This window comes from Anguilla anguilla, chromosome 10 (assembly GCF_013347855.1).
Source record: "Anguilla anguilla isolate fAngAng1 chromosome 10, fAngAng1.pri, whole genome shotgun sequence".
Classification (NCBI taxonomy): domain Eukaryota; kingdom Metazoa; phylum Chordata; class Actinopteri; order Anguilliformes; family Anguillidae; genus Anguilla; species Anguilla anguilla.
The window spans coordinates 10,067,946-10,095,223 of record NC_049210.1 but is presented as its reverse complement, the minus strand read 5'-3'; the positions used below and the strand labels follow the sequence as shown (position 1 = coordinate 10,095,223).

The window sequence follows — 27,278 nt, the reverse complement described above, 5'->3', positions numbered from 1 at the left end:
GTTTAGTACGCATAGCTACTGTATGTGATGTATTTGTGCCTACGCTACTGGATGGGTTTACATATTGGCAGAATATCACCCCAGTCTTATTTTTAGTATGTCACTAATGTTAAATGACCAAAATATCCCTATTTTACTCATAAATAGGGACTGTTTAGAATGTTCAGTTTGCTTATACTTATTTTTTTTGTGTGTGACAATAATGGATTTAATAGAGATTTTGTCCATGCTGAATCAAAACTGTTCCAGTCTAATTGCTGGGCTGAGTGTCCTGGCTTTAAGTTATTGGCAATATTCGCAATGATCTGTTCTCAGGCTACAAGAAGCTTATATTTAATTGTTTTACATATTTCATATTTCTGCGGAAGTGCACATAGACTTGCCTTCAGTGTGATAATATCCAATACATTGTTTTAAAATCTTCCCATCATTTTTAAGTGGCAAATGTTGGGAGGAAGTAATAACCCCTAAACCACAATTTCACTAAATTTATTTTTATGTAGGATTGAAGTACAGTAAGAATAAATTTTGATAGAAGGGTAACTGATGGCTAGGAAACATGTAGATTTTTTTTTAATTGAAAAGAATTGCCTTGTTCCTCTTAAGAAAAAAAGGCTTGCGCTCACTGCATACTCTGATGACACCACAGTCGATTTAGTGAGCCCTGATTAACTACCACCTGACCTCTGTGTTAAGGTTTTAGTGGAATCCCCAAGTGAAAAATTAGCCTCTGCACCCCCCTGGCTCCCCTGCATTCAGTGCCACCAGCTTGTATAGAGATGTAAGCCTCAGGGGACCCCTGATAGCTCGGTTTGTCAAAGCCCCAAAACACCCAGTATGAGTCACGCTGTCTCCCACACAATGAATTCTGAAAGAAATTGTGTCTGTCAGGGAAATCTCAATGTTAGCACTGCTGGGCCTATCATTTGTGGCTGAACAAGCCATCAGGTTTGGGGGGTGGGGGGTGGGGGGGTGGGGGGGGGGGTGGTTGGCATGACAAGCATAACAACCTTCTGTACTTCTTTGAAGTATCAAATTAAGTTAATACATGCTTTGACAGTAATGAGAAGTGGCATTTCCACAAGTCCAGGGTTTAAAAAAAAAAGAATTATCTGCAGTTTATATGAAAGATTCTGTAATATTTTGGTGTTAACTAAACAGTTTCAGGCCAGACTCAAGACTGGCCAAGACTGAAAACTGGAGGGCCGGGGGGAACTAGTGTCAACAGGGTGATCTAATCACTTTGCACTGCAGCATCTACTTCCTGTGGCTGAAAAGAAACAGAAAGGCCAGGCCATGTTAACTTCTTTTCATTATTAATGCGCTCTCTCTGCTTTTGTTCTATTTAGTGCTCAGAGTGATTTTTTGGGATTGTTTGTGATATCACTCCCAGCCATACTGAAACTATATTTAAGTAACTTTTAACATTACATTATTTGGCAAACATTTTTCTCTGAAGCGACGTACAATAAGTGCATACTGAAGGTCATTGAAACAACTACTGAACACAGTCCCGATAAGGTACAATGCTTGTAATGCAACTGTTATCCATAGTCATGATCATCAAGTCCAGTTCACACAGGAAGCATAGGTTAGGTTAGAAGGTTATGGTAAGTCAAACTAAAAAGAGGCCAGGCGACGAGCTACAACATCAAGATAACGATACGTGTGCAATATAAGTGCTGGATGGAAATGCAAGTGCAACATGAATGTGCTAAAGGAACACGATAGAAGCATACAAGTGATAAAAGCGATCCTAGATTGGGAGTGCCCTGCAGAGTAGCGATGGTTAGTCCAGGTACAGTCTGAAGAGATGCATCTTCAGACCACAGTGGAAAATTGGCAAGGACCGAGTTGTTTTTGAATACGCTTTGAAATATACATTGTCTCAGTGTGTGTTTATTTGGCCTTCATTTAAAAGTTCTATGCATGTTTTTAAAATGATTTGAAATTTTTGGTGCTGCACATTGATAGTGACTGGGGTAATACCCCTTCTTCACTGTAAAACACTTTACTAATTGTCTTCATAAATAAATAAGTAAATAAATATTTTTAAATGTTTATTGTTGTTTATTATTATTATTATTATTATTATTATTATTATTATTATTATTATTATTGTTGTTGTTGTGAATATTTTTAGTATTGCAGTAACCATTCCAAGCCTCAAGCTTTGGTGGATTTCCCCTTGTGCTATAACAGGTCAAGATAAGCAACACAGTCAATAGCTACAACCAAAGGACATCTCTTCCCTTGTGAGAGTATTATTTTTAAAAGAAACAGATAAGATATTTTTTTCACTCTGGTTTCTAAATTGGTGAAATAGGATCCATGACGTCTCGCCCTCTGCGGTTCCTTTAATGGCTGCGGGTTCCGATCTCTTTTCCACTTTGCAGTTTGCTTAACCGGAACTTTACTAACCAAATACAGACAGCAAGGGGCGGCGCCGGATCAATGCCTTATTTGGAGTTTCCACTTCAGTGGTGCGTTCAGTGCTCAGCTCTGAGTGCGCGAGCCAAAGTCTGCGGATCTGCGGAGGGCTTGCAATATCTACAAGCGATTAAGTTTGGCAATTACGGTCTTTGTACTCTAGTACTGTTGCTCCAACTGCAATTCATTGCATGTATTTAATAGACGGACGTTTTGAAATCGTTTTTCTTGTAAACATTGCTGACAATCATGCCTATGAGGGTTTATAATTCAGGATCAGGGGATCTTATTGAATAGCGTAGCGTGGACTGTTTTTTCCATTCTCTACTGTAATGTCACTGGGCCAAAGGATTATGACCTCATATTGAAATGCAACAGAGTTTGAGAAGGGAATGAGAGCTATCAGAATGCCTGAAATCAGGAAATTATATTGTTTGTGAACTCTGACTGATTCGAAAGAGGTGCCCTCGGAATATTTCCAGGCCAGGTGAACTCAGTTTGAGCCGCTATGCGTGGGTGGTAGCCACTTTGTGTTTTTCTGCGTTGTATATTAAATTTAACCCTTACATTATGCACCTATAATAAATGCTATTTAACATTTTCTATGTAGGTTTAATGTATTAAAAACACTTATTCACCTTGATCTTGATATTTGCAGTGTTTATTCTTATTTCCTTGATGTCTGGAGGTTTGATAAATAACTTTTGATTATAATTTTCAGCAAACTCATTTTGTTCCTGTGGGGAAAAAAGGGTTTAGATTTGATCTTACCCAGTATTTGCCTTTCTTCTTTAGCATGTCTTGAGACTGCATTGTGTACGGGCCACTGTGAGAGTGCCCCCGCTGTGACTGAAAGTGCAAAGTGGAATTAAGTGTGCAGTAAGCAGATTGGTGGGCCCGGAGATCCACCCCTGAAGACATAGCTCAATGTGACATCTGCAGTGTGTGGTCTAAATGGACATAAAAACTAAAGTTCAGACAGCACAGTTGCCGTCACATTTTCCAGCCGCGGTGCTAACCGTGATAACCGTGGTAGTGGATATAAAGCAGTAGTGGTGTTGGTGGTAATCACAGAAGTATCAGTTGTGCTCGTAAAAGCTGTGGCATATTCCCACCGAAGCTGCCATGTCCCATTTGATAGCCAAGCCCCGACAGCACACAGTCATTTCTCATTAATAATTACATTTATTTATTTAGCTTGTTTATTAATTCCGACCCAGTCATTCAGTCTCAGAAAAATAGCACATTAGCTTTGCGTCTAATTAATTACTTGCAAGGCCTATCACGGGCATAGATACACTGTAAGGTACATATAGGCCTACCATAGCAATTATTAAGGTTACAGACACGCATCCTTGTAAGCATCTATAGATATACATATATGAAATATGTATGCAAGCACACAGAATATATGAAAATATAGCACTTAAGATAATATTTTAAGAATAAACGCATTCTGCTGCTACTCCGCTCGTATGGGTGTGAAGATCTGTACCTTTCGACGATGTACTACAAAAGCCTACCCTCTTTAAGGGAAAATGGTAGATGGCATTACCAATGGAAATCTGAGTGATTGTAGGCTATTATAGGTAGCCTATGCCTTCAGAACCACTTCAACAAGAAGGTAACATTTCAGTTTTTATTTTGTTCTTTATTGGAAGTGTAACAATGGTTTAGCATTATTGGTGAACTTTTTATAACGGACTTTGAATACATTTTCCAAGAAGAAAAATAATTATTTCCGATAATTTATATATCCAGGTTTCCCTTCATATATTTCCACGTCACGTTATACGCATGTTGCTTCAACGACTTATGGGTAAGAGGAATTCATTACATATAGAATTTATTTGCACACACATTCTAATTTGCTATTACATTCTGATGTAGCTCCGAGCACACAATTTGATGAAATATTTTTAGCCTGTGCTGATATGCCACACTAAATTATTTTATTGTCACTCCCACGAGCACATTCGATTAAGTCATGTGGAGTATCATTTAGACTATTGTAAAAAGTTAGCTTCTAGCTTTAATGCTTACTAGTACGTCGCTGTTTTACGGTGGAAATGTGTTTTGTGCGGTACAATGAAGACAATGTGCAAAGCCCAGACAATTTCATGCTTATTACCGTTCATGCAATTCGCTCGCAAGCAGGACGCGTGTCCCTAACACACGGCTACATTATATTTCTACCGACTTTCACCATGGTCACAAGAAATTCGCAAGTGAACAGCCTATCATGCGTAGTTTTAATTACTGGCTACGCCAGGCTTTCGAGCATTGACACGGAAGGCGAGGTAAGATACCAGGCAAAGCAGGTGCAGGCAAGTGCATACAGTGAAAACGGAAAACAATAAATATCTTAGCGGATCGTTGCAGGCAGCGGCACCGCTTCCGAGAGCTGCTCAGTCGTTTTCAGACTGTCTTCCTGCTACCGACTCTAATGTTCCACTGAGGTGCTTCCATTGGTGACGTATAGTGTACCATCTTGCTTTGTGTGTCCTTAAATGGTCATCTACGTCACAGCGTTGTTCCGTCCCCCTATTTAATACCAGTAAGCGTTGGAGTTCCCTGTCTGAGCAATACATCGAGCTGCGCTACACTTGCGCAGCCAGCGCCACCGTTTCATTTATTCAGACGCTCAGCTAATCCAAACACGCAAACGAATATTTTCTCAACAAATTAACTTTTAAACAATTTCCTGTCAACAAATATTTCTTGAACAAACAAGATAAATCAGCGTTGCATTTGTCGGGAACTTCTGTTGGATACAACAAAATACCTGGGATTTTTTTCTCTGTTTTCTCCAAGTATTCTTACTGACCGCCGTCTACCGTGTTGTCATTTAAAAAAAACTCGTTTGGCGTATCGGTACGGATACCAATACGTTGCCATTTATGACAGACTGAATAACTGCTATGACAGGGAAACTAGCGGAGAAGCTCCCTCTTACCATGAGCAGTTTAATAAACATTCCTGAAAGTCTTTACCCCGAAGAGGACATTCCTACGTCTATGAACATTTTCACCAGCACGGATTCTATTTCCCACTACTCCCAGATGAACACAGGTAAGGCGAAAATGTTTTTTGTAACACTGCGAAATTCATCTGCGTGCTATGTCCAAGGCTCGCCGTACCGCTTTACTGTAACTCTACTGTACGCGTCTCAGCTGTGAGCGGAGGCAACAGTTGTTTCGGGAAAGTGCGTCTCTGTATCAGGCACCTGTTTGCGCTCCAGCGCGTGCTGCGCACACACTTAATACGCGACATTGTAGACTAAAACACATTTCGGCATAACTTGGCTTCATTTTTAGATTGCATGTACAATTTAACTAATTTATAGCTGATTACGTTTTACCAACGCAGCAGAATGGGTACTAGTGTATCCCGTTCTCCAAATTGTGTAACAGCACATTGCGGCAGTCCCTCAGATTTAAATATCAGGAGATATTTTCTCTTCCTCCAACACGTATTAAATTCTCGTTGTTATCCCCTTTCATTCCTAATGTGCATTAATTGTTTTGCATTCTCTCAAAGCACATACAACTGTACAACGTGTGTCATTGCAAAAAACGAAATCAGCTCATTACAAAAACTCATTACGTTTAAGCTCATTGCAAAAATGAAATCTGCCATTGCAACTGAATACACGTGATTACGCCGAGAATCATGACATTTTCTTAACCATAACCTCTGATATGGGTCACATCAACAGTGAGCTGTAATTTTGTTCAAATGTGATCATGAAAAAAATAAAACATACAAAACAAAGAAATATTTGTGAAATGTCTAATGTAACTAAATGCAAAGTTGGTTTAAATTTAGTTCATTCATACAAAGCTTGGAGCTTTTTAAAATAGTATAGGAGCATACACTCTCATTTGTCCATGACAGCAGTGTTAATGTTCAGCCTGTTACAAAATATTAATTCCACTTTGCGTTTCGCATCGATACACCGCGGTTGTTTTCACCTCTCAGACTTTATTTTTCTGATACCTGTCCCTCCTTCCTGTTCAGCTTAGTGGGCGTACTATCGGCGCGGGCGGTAAGCCCAATTCAAATTTAAGAGCCACGCTTTAGACACGTACAATTTGGAGAATGGGCCTACTGTGTTAACGTACACTGTATGATGTCTCCCATATGGATACCGCGTGAGTTATATTTGATTGTCACAAAAGCCGCACAATGGATTTTTTGTTTGTCCTTACTTGGAAATGGAGTACTGTTCAAGTAAGTTCAAATTTTGTTTTGCATTGCATGAGCATTATAACAACGTGTCACCAAACAAAAACGCAGGTGCTGTTCTTTACGCAAACCTTGTTTCGAATCGTGTTTTTAAATTAAACTACGTCCGATGGCCTGGAATTTGCTTCTATTATGCTTATTAGCTGATTATATTACCTTAAAATTTGACGGTTTCCGCAGTTTCGGCCTTGTCAAAAATATAGCGATTTTAAAGAAACAAGGCAATATCTGAATAGTCCAATTAAATTAGGAAAAACATATATGTCTACACAATAAAACTTCAAGAACCTCAAATGTTTGATGTATTGTCGTGCAAACGGGCAAGTGCTTACATACTACTGTGTTTATCTGAATAAAATGTTACACAAATTATATCAACACATTGAAACGTAAAAGCAAACCAACGAACCCCTTTGTTTCCTCCCTCTCCAATGAAAGGGAATTTCAGTTTTAAAAAATCGCAATGATTTCAATCTTCGTTCATAGTGATCAAAAGTACTGCTGGTACCCAGGATCTGCATTGTCTCAAGCTCTATTGGAAATATATCACAAAAATTGTACGTAATAACACTACGTCTGTTTTGAGAAGTTTTATGATATGCAAACACCTGTCCATGTAAAGTTTTTCAACATTTTCTTAGAAGTCTCAGATTCGCAAACCCAAATTCATCAGTGAATAAAATAAAACGAATAGAATCTGCCACAAGAGATTTTACAGAAATCGACATTTAGTGATATTGACAGCTCTCATGATTTCCGTGATTTGTGCATGCATTAGTATACTAAGACTCTAGTATTGATTATTATTTTTATTAGAGCTAAACTGAACTAGTATGATACTATAACCCAACTAAAACCTTTTCTGTAATTTCCCCCTCTGAGAATATATATCTAAAGTAGCCTATTGAAGTGATCAATACTTGCTATAGATGCAGATGCATGTATTTTACTGGCTTAAATGTCAACTTATTTTGTCTCCCCATTGTGAATAGCAATTCATATGAGTTCAAATAATGTAATTTCATTTTAAAAGAGTTCAGGCACAAGCCTGTAACCCTTATGACTCATGTACGTGATATGCCTGATTTTTCAAAAAATTTTGATTGTTCTCTCCACCATAATATGGGTTCACTCAGTCCCAATCATACCATACAGTAATTCTGCTATGTGACAGTAGTCTTCCTTTATTTTTGCTGCCTACTAAGCAGTTGTTCAGTGTGAGTGTACTGGTAAGGTAACAGGTTTTTGACCCCTGCTGTGTTTATCGGAATGTACTGTTCAAATTTGTTGTCATTCAGTTCTCAGTCCAATGTATGAGTCATTTCAAATGTGGTGTTCATTATATACATATGTACCAGCTATATGTATGCATGTATGTATGAGTGTATGTAGCTGATACATATGACACACATCCATGTTTCTCATGGTTGACAGTCCACCTATTTATCTGGAGGAATGAAAAAAAAAAATTAACAAGTTTGTGGTGAATACTAAGAATACTAAGAATCATGACTCATAATAATGTATAACATTTACTACATACATTATCAAAAACATAAATTGGAAGAATGAAATAAGAACACAGGTCCATTCTAAACCTTGGCTCATAAGCGCTGAAATTCCATTACTGATTTTGTAGATTTGTGTAAGTGACACATTTTAATTAACGTTGGGGTTAAATCTAACTCCTTGGGCCAGTGCAATTAGAATTGCCCATATGTCCTATTAACATAAATGTACTTAGAGAAGCTGAGGGTATACAAGGTGTACATTACATGTTATCTGTCTGTGCAGACGTTTCTGGGCTGCTCTCATATCTAAAAGATGAATATGTTTGCTTGTCTAAAAACCTTTGTTCGCTCAAGAGTCAAAAATGCTATGCTAAAAAAAATGCTAAAATGTAAATCTTTGGAACGTCTAGTTTGCAGATCACGTATGTTTGAATAAATCTGCACGCTGTATGTAATTGTGGTTCGGTTTGTTTCCTTCTACTTTCCACTTAGCCAAGCTTCAATATGCAGACAATAATTACCCTGACTGAATTATGAGTGCTGTCAGAGTAAAATCTACTGCAATGTAATATATGGGCTTTTTGGTTATTGTTGAGTTGTGGATTTCGTTTGCTGTTGAGTGCGAAAAATACTGACTTGTAAAAATCTTGCAAACAAAGAGGCACTCTGTATCCCTATGTCGAACATCACAGTGAATTTCTTGTGTTCTCGTCTGTTCAGATCTTATTTTCACACTTTCTATCCCCAAGTGCATTGAATCTTTAAGATATTTCATGTGAGAACACGTTAAGTGAAGTACTGTCATCGAGGCAAATTGCAGAAACAGTTGTGTATCTTAATGTAAACTGTATTTACATTGAATACCTTAAAAGGCAAAATAAAATTATCCCTGCCCGGTGATATAATTCAATTAGTTTTTTTTCTTCTAATTTTGTATGTCCAAAGCAGATTAATTCATACAGTGTTAAGACAGGAGTTATTGGAAACACTTCTCCAAATGCATAATGCTGGACATTTCTTCTTATTATTAGATAGGAAGCTTAAAGGGTTCACTTTCATCACCTTAAGTTTTTTTTTGTTTGTTTTTTTTTTTTTTTTGCTGAAAAATACCTTCTCCTTGGAGTCTTGCAAACAAAAATGCATGGTACAGAATGATGGCAGTGGTGTCCGCATGGCACTCCATTGTGAAGGAATCACAGCTCACTGTAGTGTGCGGCTGTCCCCTTGAAGGAAGTGCAGTGACTGGATCGTAGGGGGTGCTTAGACTCTGATTTATGAGAGCTTGTGGGAATTGAGGGAGGACACTTTCTCAGCAGTGTTAGCTGTTTCTTTGGCTGAAGTCAGGAGACGTACGCTCTCAGGTCTGTCTGCATTCATATTTTGTCGACTGAAATGATTGAAATTCTCTAATGCTTCGGAAAAGATATTGTTGCTTCCTGTCTTTCTGGTGATAATCTGGTGAGCAGAAATATACGTTGAAGCTCAGATTGAGGAAAACAGAAGGCTGCAATTGGCTTTCGATTCAAGGGTTGGGTTTAAAAAACACGGAATCCCTGTGTAAAGATTTGGGAGAAAAGTATGGCAAACTGTATGGCTGACGATTATTATCTGTGATATTCTTGTTGTAGGTCATTCATACTTTCTCTTCCATGAGATACAGATGTCCAGTACTTTGCTGGAGGTTTAGTTGAATGGCTGGGTGTGCATGGTTGCTTGTTGACAATTTGTATCTTTTATCTCTCCCTGTTGTTTAGACAATATCATGGACTTGGGGATGGGAAATGAAAAAGGCAGTGCAGAGCTCCAGTACAGCTCAAGCTTCCCCCCCAACCGCAGCGGACAGACAGTAACCTACCTGGGAAAGTTTGCCTTCGACGCACCCCCCTCTGGTGGGATAGGAGGTTCGGGCTGGTGCTCGGACAACAACATCATTAGCCTGGTGAGCGCCGGCATCCTGGGAGTGTCCCCGTCCCCCGGGACCATCACCACGCAGACCAGCTCGTCCGGAGGCACTATGGCTGGCCAGTCCTCGGACATGGAGCAGGTGTACGGAGCCCCGCTGCCCCCTTACTCCACCTGCAGCGACATGTACCAGGACCAGGTCTCCTTCCACCACAGCCCCGCCACCACGACCACCCCGCTCCCCTACCCCGGCACCGACTACCACACCACCTCCAAACCCTCCATGGACAGCACCCTCTTCTCCATGATCCCCGACTACAACCTCTTCCACCACCAGGGGGAGGTGGGCGTGATGGAGCACAAGCCGTTCCAGACCATGGACCCCATCCGGGTCAACCCTCCGCCCATCACCCCCCTGGAGACCATCCGGGCCTTCAAAGACAAGCAGCAGATCCACCCGGGGTTCATCGGTGGGCAGCAGCACGCGGCCCAGCACCACCAGCCCCCCCAGACCCTGACCCTCAAGCCCATCCGACCGCGGAAGTACCCCAACCGGCCCAGCAAGACGCCCGTGCACGAACGGCCGCACGCCTGCCCGGCGGAGAACTGCGACCGGCGCTTCTCGCGCTCGGACGAGCTGACGCGCCACCTGCGCATCCACACGGGCCACAAGCCCTTCCAGTGCCGCATCTGCATGCGCTCCTTCAGCCGCAGCGACCACCTGACCACACACATCCGCACGCACACGGGCGAGAAGCCCTTCTCCTGCGACTTCTGCGGCCGCAAGTTCGCCCGCAGCGACGAGCGCAAGCGGCACGCCAAGGTGCACCTCAAGCAGAAGGAGAAGAAGCTGGCGGACAAGGCGGGCGGGGCGGTGGCGGCCGGCGGCGGCAGCCACAGCTCCCCCCCCAGCTCCTGTGGCAGCACGGGCGGCGGAGCCGGGACCATCATGACTGTCACCACCTGCGCTTAGCAACCGGCCGCGCCCCGCTTCAGACGAGACTGGGGGGGAAAAAAAAAAAAAAGGAGAGGCCTGCTTTTCACAATGAGAAGAAATATAGGACTCTCGTGCTATCTCTTTCTGTTTCTCTCTCCCTGTCTCTCTCTTTCCCTCTCTCTGCCTTTTTGTTTCCAGATGGGAAACCCTTCCCTTAATTTTAAGACGGACTCCTTTTTTGTTTTGAGAACGGAGGGGAAGCGGGAGAGCACGGGTTTCGTCCGTACGGCGCAGAGAGGCTGGAGGGCCCGGGTGCTGGTCCCTTATCGGCAGCACGGGGCAAAGCCTGGAGGAGCGGGGTGTCCCTTCGACCGTGGTACTTCTGTGAGGCTGTGTTGAATAAACTGTGGAATCGCCGATCCGAATTCCAGCAGTTTTTGTTTCCTGAGTCTGTAAAAAAAAATCTTCCTTGAATCTGGGATATCACAGGGATATCGGGCCAGGGTTAGGCTGAGGTTTGGCTGAAACGGGCAGAATTTACAATACGGCTGTCTGCGAAACAAGTGAGCTGTTCTTGGTTATGTCAGGGTTATTTGGTATTTTCGTTTGTGTGTCTGTTTGTTTTAACAGTACGAGGCATAGTGTTTGCATACTGTTGGTAATACCTTATTTGATGCTCTTTGGTTTGCCTATCTTTCTGTTATACCTGTAATGTTTTCATATACTGAATTATTGTACTACAAAATGTGCCAAAAATGGAAAGTGATGGCCAACTTGATTTATAAATTGTTCCCCGGGATTGAGAGAAAATCCCAGGTATATGAATAGCATTTCAGGTGTTCATTGCATGGCTGATTTGGTTGCCTTCACCCTTAAAGTATTCACAGGTTCTTTATGTTGTGTCATTTGTCCAACGCCATGCCAACTACAGATGTAGTTTTAATCTTACGTAGTTCAAATACGTACTTCACAAAGGAGTGTCGCGTCCATTTACTGCTGCTAGGCAGTATAAAATTCCAAACAATGTCAGGCATGCTGATGAGGATGCTGTATTTCTGAATGGGGAACCCTTGGGTCTCAATTAAACACTTGCAGACCATCCATCAATAGCAAAATGCTATTTGTTTTATATATCAGCATTGATCAAGACAGGAAATAGTTTCCTTTCTCCATTGGAATGTGGTCGGATTTCCATCTGGCCCGATTTCAAAATGTCAGAAGTTTTCTTTGCTGTTCAGATGTTAAAATGGTGGCTGTTGTGGCACGTTGCTATTGTTTTAGCTCACACATGTATCTTTGAAATGAAAGAGCTTGATATTTCTCATTTGTCCATACTGTAAAATGCTTATGGTTTTGAATAACAATGTGCACCAGCTATCTTTGAGTAAAGCATATACAATCGAATAGGCTGGATATTTCAAATTATATCTCACTGTATCATAGCTTACAAGGTGCATCACAAAAAGTATAGAAAAAAATGTTATAGAACTTCCACTGTAAATATATGCAGTGGGGATGTACCTGAGAATTCATGTCAGACCAACAAGGAACAGTGGAAAATAATGACACACAAACATTTTGAATGTATAGGTTGTCCTTTTACAAACAAAATTGTTGCTCTGTTTGTTTTTTTTATATCTGGTTTTTGGTCACTTGGTCAGCTCTTGATGAAATGCTGTTACATATCCAGTCTTGCACTGACATATGCCTTTTAATATCACCTTCGTATGCTGTCTGAAAATAGAATCTTTGCCACTCTATTGTAACATCATTTCTGGATTTGACTAGGGTTGGATTTTAAAGCCTTTACTTGTGCAACTGTTGACTGAAGCCTGCCAGCTATATGCCTGCCTAGTGAGACCTTGTTCAATGAAAACTGTTCAAATATTTTGCATACCACTCTAAGCTCTGCAGGAGCTCCAAACACAGTTCGATAGGACTCGTTTTTAAAAGTATCGTCACGGTAACAATTCATACTGGAAACATTTATGGGAGATTTGAACCGTCTAACTGAGGGATTGAGAAATTTTGTACAGAAATAAATTTACATATATTACTACATCTTTTATACCCAGAATGTAAAAAAGCGCAGTAGCTGTCTTCAGTATTAAATGTTGTGAGTGTGTGTGTATGTGTGAATATGTATGTATAATATATAGTATATATTATACATATAAATTATATACGCAAGCACAACGAAATTGACTGAATGTTTATACAGAGGATTTCTTAAGATGCTTTTCTTTTTTGATGAAGCAGACTATTTGTATATACAGTACAGAATGTTTTATGGTGATTAGACTGTTTGCGCGGAGAACTTGGCTGTCTGTGTTCACAGCCAGTGGGGATGGACAGCTGAGTGCAGCCCAGAGAGGAGCATTGAGACAGTGTCGCACATGGTGCGTTTTCCATTTCTTTTATTTTTAAAATATCAAATGTTATACGTGATGTAAATATAAAAAGGAAAGAAAAAAAATCCTGGAGACACTGAATGAGGTGTTTATAAAAATTAATAAACAGAAAAGATATTTGAAAAACTGTTTTGTGTATTTTAATTGCATGCTTCTTAAAGAGTAGGCCTTTCTGTCATGGGTACGTTATAATACTTCAGTTAACAGCTTTCCATTCTACACATGGGAATATACACGCATATGAAATGTTACATATCTGAGGTCTGGTTGTGCATGCTCCTGCAATCTGCACATGCACCAAATTTTTGTTAAATATCCTGAGAACAGTTCGCAGATTTTTTGGATTCTGTCATAAATCACTCTGTCTAAAAAATATGAAGTGAATCATTCTGACTATAACAAGTATAATAACCAATTCTCAGGACTATTACAAAGTGATCCCCTGAGACCATCTTCATATTACTCTTGAAACAGGCTACTTGATTATTTTATTGATAGACAGTCACATAAATAGTGTGCCTGTTTTTCTCACACAATATGGGTTCACACATTCAGCATGCAAGACCTGTGAGATTTCTTTAGAAATCGACAAAAATACATTTTACCATAAGATGAAAAACCTTGCTACGCTGTACTCAATGCTCCATCGCACCAGTATGGCTGTTATTGGAGATCACTGCTCTAATTGTGCTTGTCTTTTACTGGGGTCAGTTGTATCTAGCTCTTTAGTCTCAGTTGCTTGTGTTTTGTGCTTGACATTTGTGTTGAATGGAGGTCCAGGATCTCAATGAATGCCTGAGTATGGTACAGCTTGCAAGAGTACTGAAGGGCAAATATGCTAAACAAAATGTTCTTATTCTCTGGGTGCTGGATATGCATAGGCCTTCATGAACTACATTTTAAGCAAGTCTTCTGTGGGGAAAACGCTCAAAAATACCCTTTTCTTTTCAGCCGTTTTTTTTATTTTTTGAATGCAGTTTTGATGCAGGAAACCTTTGTGTGAGCCCATTAAAAGTCACATCATGCACACATCTGTAATTTGTTGAACACTAAAGTGTCTAACTGCTGTTATTTTGTTATTCAGTAGAAATGTGTGCTATCATGTACATTCGATTTAGAATCTATTATGTATGAACATAGCCTTCTCGATTACCAAGGCTGCTTGCCCAGTTAGAATTTCGCTGTTCGCTCAACTCTTGTGCTCTATCAAGAAATGTTAAAAATAACACCTCGCCCAATCGGGTGGCTTTGTACCGTAAAACAACCCCTGCAGGAACGAGGAGCACTGGAGACGAGGCGAGGGCACTGAGAGCACAATCAAAAACGTGCCTCTAAAGACTACCCTCGCTTGCGCGAACCGGTTTCCTTCGTTGCGTTTCCTGGCAGGCCTCCATTCCGTCTCCAATTAACTAGACGCCCGATGGCTCCAGAAAGTATTTTTTTCCACTTTGTTTAAGTAGATAAATGAATAACCCATCGCATCTTCTATATTTTAGACGTTAACGCGATTTACTGCGGTTATGTAAACTACCGGTTTTTCAAAAATGTCATAGCCTATTGCTTGTAGCCTTCTTGTTTTGTCCGTAGCATAATATTGATTTGAAGCCAGAAAACGGTAACTGTCAAATTCACTAAAATTAGAACAAGATCCAAGATCCATCGTTACATGTATTGTTTATTTAAACCTAACATCATTATATTGCAATATAATAATAATAATAATAATAATAACAACAACAATAAAGACAACCAATGATTATATTTTAATTACAGCATATGGCCATATAAATCCATTGTCTATAGCAACTCCTTTTATTGTTACAGCATTAAATAAAGATGAAGTAAATAAATCACATTTAATGGATGTTTGAAAATGATTCAAAAGCCCTACTTTCCAGTTCTTGTTTGTGAGATGGTATCATATTTTCAGAATTCAGTCACCCTATAACAACCATTTATGCTGGAAAGAAATGGTAAGCAATAAATGCCTCTATTGACCTGAAATGTTAAATCAATCCTCTGCACTGTTATTTGCTTCAAGCTAAGCAAAGATTTTAAATTTCTCTCCAAATATGGCCCTGAATTTATGCACAATCACAGCCTTTTTTAAAACGTATTAACTGTGTACATTAGTGAGCATATCTGACTGCACTGAGGGAACATGGAGGTACTGAGGAGAAAAAATACTGAGCTGCTGAGACAGGTTTGGCTCTTAGGTAGAAAGGGCAAAAATAATCTATATCTGTAAAACTTCAGTGTCTCAACAGATTTGATGCTGACTATTATCAAGCCAGGTTTGCAATGTTGCTCCAGCCGATTCTGTTTTGCTGTGATGTCTTCATTTCAGCTGCTCTTATGGTGCAGAATATGCCAAATTCTAGAGCCCACTTGAAAAATAGCTGCTGGCTTAATTTTTATTTATTTTATTTATTTATCTATTTACTTTGTATCTCATTCAGCCAAAAACGAGACTGAGAAGCTGAGGCCAAGCACTGGCAATAAAAATAGCAAGGCCAGATCTGACAGATAATACAGTCGGCCCAGTAGATTTGCTGCTAGCTGGTGTGAGCATGAATTTTGATTTATGGAATGGAATGCGGCTTGGTTTTGGACGTGAAACTGTGTTTAGCTAAGGCTCGTGAAAAGGGTGGAAGCTGCTCTCGGAAAAGAAAAGCAAAATGCCAAAATAATTCCGTCTGGCACCAAAAGCACCTGCCATGTAATTACAGATGCAAAAAAAGCATATGTGACTGAGAAGACGCCCTCTATATTAATGACATATGCACACACAGCAGGTGATTAAAACAAAGTGCTTGTTTTTTCATTGTTTCATTTTTTTTTTTGTTTTGTTTTGTTCAACCTAACTGCAAGTGAGATTGTGCAAATATGAAAGTTGTTCAGTTTAAAGACGTACAAATATACCAAGGTATTTTGTTAACTGCATGAAAAATTATTCTGTGCATCACATCTGTCTTAGATCTCAGTAGTCTGTTCATCTGCACGTTATTTTTTCGATTTGTGAACATTACCTTCTGAATAATGTTCCATTCATCAGCCTCCTAATGATATCCGTTACTGATATACAGTATGAGGTGAATGATTAGACAGCAAGATTAGAGTCAGCTTTGCCAACATGCCAGTTTGTGACAAACATGTCGTGGATATTTGCAATGACAGATTTTGCCCTGAGAGATGATTTTCCTTATATACAAGAGGGTGGGGTACACTGGCAGTCCTGACTAGTGTCAAATTATAGCAGCAGTGAGACACTCAGCAGTCTTTCAGCTCAGTCATCCAGCACCAGTGTTGTTGAGAAGGTACCTCCAGGTTTTGGCTGGAGAAAAAGACTGACGAATGCTCATTTATCACCATCCATGTCACACACTGAGACAAACCCGCACGCACAGCCTTAAGAAAGTGAAGGCGGTTATACCCAACAGTAAAGAGACAGCTTGGTAGATGTTTCCCACACAGGGCTGTAAAGTGATTCTGAATCAGACTTTCTAGCATCAGACTCATGACAGTGACAATAATAATTATGTTGATGATTATGTTATTTGAAGAAAGACATAGGGAAATTTAAATAAGGAAACAAGCGTTCTTTGAGGGAAAAAAACACTGTTTCTTCCAATGCTATGCTGGTATTTTTTTTCTTCTTTTGCTTTAACTGAATTTGTTTTTGCCAACAAATGATGCTGTTCTGAAATTTAGCTGATTTTATATAAAATAGTAATCATAAAAAATAATAAGCTTCCGCTAAGCTCACTTTGTGTTCAGTACATACATGATTACATACAGAGATTCCCTGCACTCCAAGAGTTAATATTTTATAATTACTTAACTCTTGTCTCTGGTAGCATGAATGCTTTGTGTGCTCATGTCTGTTTGCTGATGTGTGAGTGAGCATGTGTATTTGGTTCGTTAGAGCCCATTGGATTTGAAGTTCTGGACTGAAAGAAGACGGGCCTCCCCAGAGAACAGCCTTGCGCCTCTCTGCCTTCCTGTCTTGGTGGCTATGCTGTTCGGCCTTGGACTTGAGCCCAAACTAACCAGCCACGTTTGTGCCAAATTGGGTTGCAGGGTCGGGTGATTAGGAACAATATGCGCTCGAGGCTCCCCAGAAGCAACAAAAACGCAAATGTGACCTTAGTCAGGCTACAGCTTTAGCCAGGTCAATGCTGATGTCTGTGTTTACTCATTTAATTCAGTCTCTGCTAAGCCACTTTTGTGCTTGGTCATTAAAGACTGAGAGTAAACATTCCTCTCATAACCTTGACTTCCTCTTGTAAATGTGTAAATGGCAGTTGGCTCGTTTTGTCCAATTCAACCTATAGCATGGTGACAAATAAAGATTAGGCCCCAAAGTTCTGCATTGGAGAGGGTGGTGTCAACCATTTGAAATCATTGAGTTTACTGATACTGACAAGAGTTTATCCCTGCAATGCCATGCACCTCAATACAGCTCTGTGCTGTATTTCATATATTCATAATTTGGATTATTTCTAATTCAATGTTTTCAGAGTTTTTTTCCAAACATTGTCTAATTATATCTTCCTGTTTGCATGTTGCTGCACGAAATCTTGACATTTTTAGCATCAACCAGTGGGATCAAAGGTTGATCTTGATTATTTGAATTTGCATGGCAGTAAAAAAACAAAAAAAACAAACATTGTTTACAGAAAAGGGAAAAGGGGACAAATACTTAACAAGAAATTCTTACTTTTTAAGGAAATTTGGGAACATTTCATTGAGATTCTAAAGTATTGTTTGTTTTGTTTTTGAAAGAAAACAAAAGGTCTTGTTATATATTTTGTGGATGTTTTTACTTCATGGCTTTTTCTATTACCTTATACTAAGGTACTATGTGCTAAAATAAGTTCTGAATATTGTTATGAAATTATTATAATTACCATTATTTTGTGCAGAGGTGATTTTTTCACCTCATGGTTTACTTGGCTCCTCAGTTTGTTGTAATGCAAATGTTTTGTTATTAATGCATAAAGCATTTGAATTAAAAAAAAAAAAGTTGTATTTGTGTACCATTTGCACTGTGATCAAAAATGAAAAATACGGAAGTAAATATATTGTGTTGCTGACAATCAAAAATCTCTGTGTGATTTATGTGTTTTGTCTCGACAAACAGCCCGGTATCATTTACACTGAAATATTTATAAATCATAGCACAGGGTGTGCTGATTAAGTTATTAGGAATTATTATTGTATGGAGGGAGATATGTTTATAATGTTTTTACATGAAGCACCACAAATGAAATGAAATGAAATTTCATTAGTAAAACATATTTAACATGCCCAAGTAGTCTATATATTTATAACCATTACAAGGAGAGAGCAAACTTGAAAACCATACATTTATTTTCTCCAGATTGGAAATCAAAGACTTCTTTTGTCCTACACAATCTCAGATCCAGACTTAGGCCAACTCTACCATGCATGCTTATGGCTTATGAAGTACAGTTGGTACTCTACGCTCTCTGTGTGGACCTTACGGCAACTTATGTTAGTTTTCTCACCTGCAACATGGAATATCCATCAATGGATTTTCTCTGAGCTATATGATTAAAATAGATTTATATAGTGCCTTTACTTCCTTCAGCACTTCAAACTACATTACAAGTAAAATGCCAGCCCAAAGGATTGGTGCATGATTTAAAAAATTGTTTATAAAGTTTGAGTCTAGTAACTTTGGGATGATACAAATGAAGGAAGACACCTTAATACTTACAACATATTTAAATACCCGAATAAATTTCTGAATAATCAGGAGTAAAAACGACGCAACTGGTATCATAAAGTGCAGAGCTTCAAAAATGTACAGATCACAAATAATGAATAATGCATGCTCGTAATTATAACGTATTAGATGTTTACTTGGCTTGAAATTGGGAAACATTGTTTATAGTAAAACGCACGTAAAACACTTTTGTGAACTTCTGGGGTTGCTTCTAGTTTTGTCCGACAAATGAAACTGACCGGAACTCCTTCGCTTTCCGTAGTTTAAATCAACCTAACCTTTGACCCCTGGATGAACACTATCTTCTCTACTTCCTGGACGCAGTTTGAGAAAATGCTTTTCGTTTTGTAGTTTATTAGATTAGGCAATTGTAAAAGTAAAACTCCGGAATGAAATTGGATTAAAGTTTTCTGCAAACATGAGTTGGTACGTATTTTTCGCTTTGGGGTTGATCAATGACATTTTAAACAATTTCACGAGCTACCTTGAAAGCTAGCTAAGTTACAGCTGGCAAACAAGTTTTCAGTAGTGTTTTAGCAAGCTAGCTATGCTTGCTAATTTAGCTAGACTATCTATCTTGATCTATGGCAGTATTATGTCAGCATTCGCATTGCTAAAGCATCTAGCTTTTCAGTTGGACGCTATGAGATATTTGTAGAGTAACGTCTGATGGCTATCTGGTCAGAATGTTTAATCGATCAGTAACTTGCTTTTCCGGTTAGCTAGCCAATTCCAGTCAGTTACTTAGCATAGCCGGCTAGGGAGCTAGCTAGCTAAACTTCCCGTTCCCAGTTCTAACTAAGTCATGCTTAAAATACCATAATCTGTCGTTTGCTAGTTGGTACGCTTGCTTAGTTAAATGTTTGTGAATTACCAAAAAGCCTTGTGCATCTGATTCATTTTAACATATACACACGATTCGTTAGACGTGTGTTGTTGGTTGTTGTGGGGAGTTGGAACCTGAGAACATTAGCAAGCCTGTTCAATTAACTTGGAAGCTGCTAGTTAGTCTAGGGCATGCCTTGGTTGAGTGTCTCGACTGGTTGAGTTCCTCAAATTATTATTATTTTTTTAGGCAATCAGATTAAAATCATATTATGTCTGTCCATGCTAAGATGTTAACCCATCAACCTCATCGCAGGGTCATGACGAGATAGTTATATAGCTAGGATTTGGTATATCGAAAGTAACTTAGTCGTTGATTGACGGAAAATACTGTTGAAAAGGACCAGTAATTATGACTTTTAAAAATGAACTCATGCAGTGGTGATACTGTAGTTGTTGTAGTAGCCGCGAGAAGATGAGTTCCACAACTAGTTGGATAAACTTCTTCCCGAGCTATACCCTTCAGGTTGATTTTTGTCTTGCCATTTTGTCTTAAATAAACAGTAGCTCACATAATTACATCAATGTTGACTTGGAAACAACACAGTCAGATCTGTAGTTTTGATAAGAACATGTAACCAACTTGTAAAGCAAGCCCAGTTCTTCAGACATTCTGTGCTACAGCCGACTTCTGTACACGGTCAAATTCTGGTTTGTATTTTGATACAAAATTTTGCTTTTTTCATTACATAGTTATGATCTGCGTTGCATCTCGCTCCAATTTCATATTGCTGTCCTTAGTTTTGGGGCGCTCATTGTGTATTGCGTGGCTATCATTTGAAAGTTGTGGTTGTTTTTGTGTGATTCTGTAAACCGAGGATTAAGCAGTTATGTGGACTGCTCAGATTACAAATTTGTACAGGTTTTGATTTGTACAGATTTGTACAAACATTAATAACTGTAGGAGTAAGTGAAGCAATTAGAACTGGGCCAGTGACTTTCTGTGCCATAAAATAGAGTATGCAGATATTATTCTATAGTCTATGGTATGCTGTTGTTAAATGTCCAGTTATATGGAGTCCACTGTTCTGCAAAAAGAAATACTGCATTCACAGAGGACCAAAACTGATTTTGACCCAGCTCACACCTTGGTATTTTGTTGCAGTGGCCTCTCAGCTATTTACAACCGAGAGGCAGGTCACTGCAGGCTGTGTGTGAGTGCATTTTTTTGTGAATGCAGCAGAATTTTATCATACAAGGGTGGGCATTCATCCCGACATTCCGATGTGCGCTGGACAATGCAGCTGGGCCCGAGCTGCGTCACCGGCAGCTCGTTTTCCGCAACGGGGCGGGGAATGACGACTCTCCGCCGGTCACACTCGCCTGCTTCCATCCCGTCAGCGCGTGCGTCTGCCGCTGACCCCCATTTGCATGTCCAGAAAGCAGCAGGGACCACCAGAGGCAAGAGCCGGGACACCCGGCCAAAGTCCGGAGGATCAATGGCTGGCAAAAGGCGTTTCCGCTAATGCGTACAGCCAGCATACAGGGTCACGGGCGGGGCGCTGGGCCCAGTCAAAGAGCCCTTTATGGGATCCACCGATGGGTAAATTCCAGCCGGGCTTTTGCGCGTGCATCCATGACGAGGGTGGTTCGGCTCAGAGGGGGGTCAGCGAAGAGAACAATGGGCCCCCCTCCCCAAGTGACTTCAACCATGCTTCTGTGCTCCAGTGACTGACTCTCTGTGATACGACCTCATGCTGATGTCAGTCAGATTGCAGTTCCATCCGAAAAGGGTCTCGCTGGCGTCATTACGGTGACCTGTTTCCGTCAATCTGCTACGCAGCCGCCGCCGCGCTGCAGAATGTCAGCATTGTTGCTTGAGGTCTTTCCCGTATGTCCTGTGTCATATCTGTTTGGGTAAAGCACCATGCCAGAGAACAGCCCGTATCTTTGTCTAAGTAGGCTACCTACCGTGAAGGGTTCAAATCGTGTTCGCTTTCTTTTCTGCTGTCTACTGTGGAATTCTTCTCTTCCGTTCCCCTCACTTTAAGTGAATGCCTGTTTGGTTTCCAAAGGGTATCTTTGTGTCAAGGGCTGACTTTGTATTCCACAAGCAAAAATAAGTTGCGTTTTGCAGATTTCCCCATTTCTGGCTGGAAATTCCAATCAATGAGGTGTACCACGTAAGGCCATTGAACGCCTTATGAAAGTATTGTTGGTAGGAATTTTGGTTCCATGAAATGAACATTTTTACTGTAAAATTACTGTTTAATTAAAACCTGGGCATCTTATTTTTCTTAAAGTTTGATTTCTTCGTGGTTTACCAGTGTAGTCCAGCTACCTTGTAAACTGATGTGGGTAATGTTGGATTGCTATTTCAGATTTTCCTCTACAATATGGCATACATGTTCATTTGCCAGCTGGCTAACATTAGACAGTTTGAGGCAGCGCATTGCTAAGTACTTTAGAATTTGAGTAATATTAGGCCTATGTCAGTTTAAAAAAAAGACAAGGTTTGCATCATTTAAGTGTTATCTTGTTTCTCCTACACAGTCCGTGTGACGAGGGCTACAGTAATGGTACAAGTTCTCCTGGCCCACAGATCGCACTCTCCGCTCACCCTCAGCAGTTTTGACATTGACTGCTGGACTGCGGCGTGTACATCTGGTGAATTCTTGCATCACAGTCAGCAGCGTGCCACTGAGTGCAGGCTCCATATTTAGCGCAGGCTACCGCTTGTGCTTCTGACCTCCCAGGCACGTTTTGATGAACGCTGCGGTGCTGCTGGGCTCACTGACCTCGCTGTAATGCTCAGCGTTGTTTCCTCGGGCGTGTGTGCGCTCCACTGCTGGTGCGTAACCCCCAGCATTGCTGTTCTCAGAGTGCATGCATCACCTGCTCACCCAGTGTCATAATACAAGCAGTGTTAATCACGGTTAAAACAGAATGAAGTAAACCGTTTATTTCTTTCTATTTCGTATTTATGAATATGGATACTGGCTGATAGTTTAGTATGGGTGTACTAATATGTTCGGGGGTTTTGGTAGAGGGTTGGGTTTGATATTTTTATTCTGTTCTACAATGAAAGTACATGAGGATGGAAGGGTATTAGACACGGCTACAGATGCTCAGTTTCTGCAAATGCAACATAATTGATCAATCTGTCTTTAGTCTTTTGGATGTAGTATGCTGTCCTATGTGGGGCAAAGGTGTAGTTATGTCACCTTTTCAGGTTGAACTGGGTCTTGGTTTACTCAGACCTGAAATCCGTTCACGTTCCGATTCCGTTCTGTAAGAAGTGACTGCTGGAGTTGAACCAGGTCCCAGAATAATCTGTGACGTGTAACGTCGGCTTGTCACGGGCGGGCTGGGCCGGTTGCCACGCCAATTTCCGTGAAAGACGCTGCTTTTTCGGGAGCCATTTGTCTTCGTACAGTGGCCTACATTCTGACAGCTCCTTTGTTTCCTCTAAATATTAAGCTATTAAACGGCTGTGAATATTAAGCGTTACAGCATCCACATCATTAGCCTGCGGCCTGAAACCTTCCCTATAGCCCCTCCGATTATCAACAGCATCAACTGCGGTCAAAAACTCTTTGTAGGACCGAGAAGCGCACGCTCGGTTGTCTGCTTCCCCCATTTTGAAATAAAGGGGGTCAGGAGCTGACTACCCTCATCGCGGACCCCCTCCTCCAGTAAACATCTGCGTCGTGGTTAAAGGGTTAATTATGAGCAGACAGAAGTGCGTTCTGCCACTGTGGAGAAATGCCTTCCAGGATTAAAAAAAAAAGAATTAGACGATATATCTGTTTGCTCAGTAGACTAATTAGCATGCGATTCCAGTCCACCCACCACCGACCAAAGGTTCCTCGCCACTCTGGGCTTCCCTTCTGCTCCTCTTATTTGTGAATGACCGTCCTTCTGCGTGGAGTTAAAGCCATTGAGTCACTTTTTTGTGCCACACTGCGAGTCAGCGGAGAGCACGCGCACCGTCCGGTTTCAGTGGCAGAGGCTAGTAAAGGCGCACGCGTTCCCGCCGGTGAAAAGATGAAAATAATGCCTCGTTTTTTTTTGTTTTTTTACAGAGAAAAAAAAAGTTAATCTGTTATTTCTGGGGTTTCTTCTACTGTCTAAATGTAGCAAAGGGCTACTTATGGTGCACGTCCAGATAACACGTTTTTTTCTGATATTTTAATGGTAGCGCTCAGTCTTTGCAGGCTGTGAACCGAGTTGCGAGCTCTAATGTTTTCGTAAGGGGGGGAGGGAGGGAAGGATTCGGGAGTTCTGCAGTTTGAGCAGGTCTGTTTGTGTGCTTTTTCTTTTTTTTTTTTCCTCTGTCTTTTTTTTTCTTCTTTTTTTAAACACTGTCTCTGATGTAAACATCCTAGACAGTCCATCCACCTATGATTACCCGATTAAAATTGGAATGAAATTGCAGCTCACATCCTGTTTACCTGCTCTTGCCTTTGGGAAGGGGCGCCATGAAATGACTAGAGGTGTAGTTTTAGAAACTTGGTCCCTGCCTTTACTTAATGTGCTGGGACAGGTATTTCCATGATAATGTGATGTAATTACACCCGTACGAAATGGCTTAAAAGCCTAGTTGCTGTGAGGAAAATTGGGGGAAGAGGGAATATTTCTCAAAAATAGGTTATAGCATCATTAAAGCAATTATGCTCTCCTATAATAGAACATCTCCAAGAAGTCTTCAGTCCTCACTGAAAAAACACTATGTCTGACAGATATGCAGGACCTACAGTTTTGTTTCCTCTTTGTGTGTAAAAACATTCAGGGCTGCTTCGCTCGTTACGACGAAATTCGTTAGATGTACTTACTTAAAGTACAATGATTAAGATTAGTATTAAAAGCAGCGCGGCTCGCCGTGTATTTGTTTCATAATCTGTTCCGTCGTGTCAGTGGATAGCAGCAATTAGCCGTGCTTCTCATTTAGGCTCATATCCCGAGTGCCAGTGACACATCTGTGGCTAGGTGGCATTCCTGACCCCTTCGCAGCGTGTGAACAAAGGGAAGGGCTTCCAGGCGGGCGCTGTTCTGGGCTCTGTGCGTGTAGGACAGGGCTGCCTAACCCTGTTCCTGGACCTGGAGGTTTTCCCTCAAAGCCTTACAAAGCACTTCTCATTCAACTGGTACAGGTCTCATTGAGATGCTGATTTGCTGAATCGTGTGTGCCGAATTAGGGTTGGAGTGGGAACCTACTGGGCAACAGATATCCATGAACTGGGTTGGGCAGCCCTGGTTTGGGGTGTACTGAGGAGGGATGGCACAGGGCTCCGTGACCTCTGACCCCACTGCGGCCCACTCAGAGGTTGCTTTCAGCCTGTCCCTGAGGCATAGGGCATGGGACTGGGGACTCTCAACCAATCAGATTGGAAAAAAAAAAACCAACTTCGGTATTGTGCGGGGGTCGAGAAAAAATGTGACTTTTATGTGAAGAACCTTCCGGACAGATTCCCACAGAGCAGGCCATCTTACCTCCATGTCTCCTTGGGCCCTCTGTGATCCTTAATACGTGACTGGGGCATTGTGGGTAGGCTTGAGGTCCTGCCAATGGCGGTCTTATAACTCGTGTTCGTTTTTGACTGTTCTGTGAATCCACGGAGACCCTTTTTGTGGCTTCATTCCAGGATTGTTAAAAAAGCTGTCTCCTCATTCGCTTGGTTTTACTGAAGTAACACGCAGACTGAAGAGCTTTGATTTTTTGAATAGAAATAAAATATTTTGTTTAGATCACAACACCCTCTCATTATATACTCAGTTGTATTTAGTTCTAATTCCACCGAAATGTTAGCGTGTTGTGTTGCAAAGTAACAGAAGTAATTACCTCAGTGCCTTTACGCCACTGCCAAAAAGTCTCCCGTGATTGCAGATCAGATAGTCATTACTGTTGCTTGCTGGTGATGCATTACATTAGTTGTAACATGACTCACTTGGTGCACTTGAGGAATTTGAGTGTGTGATGACACATAGTTTTCCATGATGTCTTTGGAGGGCATGAGGTGTGACGCAAGTAAAAGCAGTTTTCCTACATGAAGGTGCGATGCTTCTGATATGTCGGCCAAATCGTTGCGGATAAGTTATAGCCCATCGATTACGTGATTGACGACGGACGCTTGAAACGCATCAGCAAAACCGCAAAAGCAAAATGAAAGGGACCGTAAATGGTATGCCATGTACATATCCAGTGTGAATTTGTATAGCCCACATGTAAAAGGATCACATCAGAGAGGCAAATGTGTTACAAAATTAAACCGATAAATAATGGGAAAGTCATGAAAAGTTGTGATTAAGTTTGTTCTGAAGTACAGCCAACTGCACAGCAACAGATCGGAGTTTGAAAGAAAGCATTGTGAATGTGCAAGGGGGGAAACAGAAGTGAAGAATAAAGCTTTTTGGCAGTTTCATGTCCTCCTCTTTGATTGGCTGAGCTCTGACGGGCTCTGGCTCTTCCTGTTGGCTCACTCCTAACCGACTTTGCTGGAGTGAAGATTTGCTTGACATGTGACCTACACTTGTACCACACCCGGCTCATATTCTTTCAAAGAACTTAATTGGTCAAATTCGGAAACAAAGACAAAACAAACAAACAAAATATTTATTTGTTAAGCTCCTTTTGGAACAACAGCGAAACCCAACACCCCGCGGACACGTTCGGTTGCTAAACTTTTCATTTCATTTCCGAGACGCGCGGGTCGCCTCGGCACACAGGCACGTTTCGGCGACTGCGTACATTCTCTCTCCATGTTGGCTCTTGTGGATTGGGGTCATTCTGCGGCGGGTTTTTTTGGGGCTCTCCATTGAGCTGTCAGTAACGCGAGCTGTCAGACCCGTCAACGGCGTTTCGTCGTCGCTCGACGTGGCCCTGCCTCTCGCCCCTTTTTCCTCTCCATCTCATTAGTCCGCACACCTTGCTTTTGACGCAGCTGCTTTCCTCCCCGCGCCTGCCAGGAGCCGCCGTCTATCCGCGCGCGGATGGGATATCATTAGTGTCACATCAATGGGGGTGGATCCAGTTACAATAAGGAGGGTCATTTTTCTCTCACGGATCCCCTGCCACCTCGGTAAATAAAAAAGAAACTTATCACAAGGGTAGAAGTGTGAAAAGAGAGTTTTCTGGGGCATATCATTTATTTTTTATTTTTTGTCCCCCGTTTAAAACCACATTGCCTTACCATTTCTGAAATTTAGAATAGGACAGGTGACGGCATTTTGCCCAGTTTAAATTTAATTGCACCTTCCTGTAG

At 41.0% G+C, this 27,278-nt stretch overlaps 2 protein-coding genes across 4 annotated transcripts in view; both read left to right on the top strand.

Moving 5' to 3' along the window:
• Positions 1-5,009: 5,009 nt before the first annotated feature.
• Positions 5,010-18,542, top strand: egr3 (early growth response 3). Of its 3 annotated transcripts, none has more exons than XM_035435448.1 (2): positions 5,010-5,502; positions 9,944-18,542. In XM_035435448.1, the coding sequence occupies exons 1-2, from the start codon at positions 5,352-5,354 to the stop codon at positions 11,062-11,064; spliced, it is 1,272 nt and encodes a 423-aa protein (XP_035291339.1). In that variant the 5' UTR covers positions 5,010-5,351; the 3' UTR covers positions 11,065-18,542. The 3 variants fall into 3 exon arrangements, with proteins under 3 accessions (XP_035291339.1, XP_035291340.1, XP_035291341.1); XM_035435449.1 differs by lacking the exon at positions 5,010-5,502 and adding an exon at positions 6,348-6,663; XM_035435450.1 differs by lacking the exon at positions 5,010-5,502 and adding an exon at positions 9,298-9,550.
• Positions 18,543-19,470: 928 nt separating this feature from the next.
• bin3 (bridging integrator 3) overlaps positions 19,471-27,278 on the top strand; it is a 39,725-nt gene continuing 31,917 nt past the window's right edge. Inside the window, exon 1 of the mRNA XM_035379457.1 lies at positions 19,471-19,617. Within this exon, the coding sequence (XP_035235348.1) occupies positions 19,610-19,617 (8 nt within the window). The 5' untranslated portion in view covers positions 19,471-19,609. The remainder of the gene's footprint in view (positions 19,618-27,278) is intronic.

Coding starts and splice junctions, on each gene's coding strand:
- egr3 (XM_035435448.1), top strand. CDS start 5,352: ATGACAGGGAAACTAGCGGAGAAGCTCCCTCTTACCATGAGCAGTTTA. Junction 5,503..9,943: donor CTACTCCCAGATGAACACAG/GTAAGGCGAAAA, acceptor CCTGTTGTTTAG/ACAATATCATGGACTTGGGG.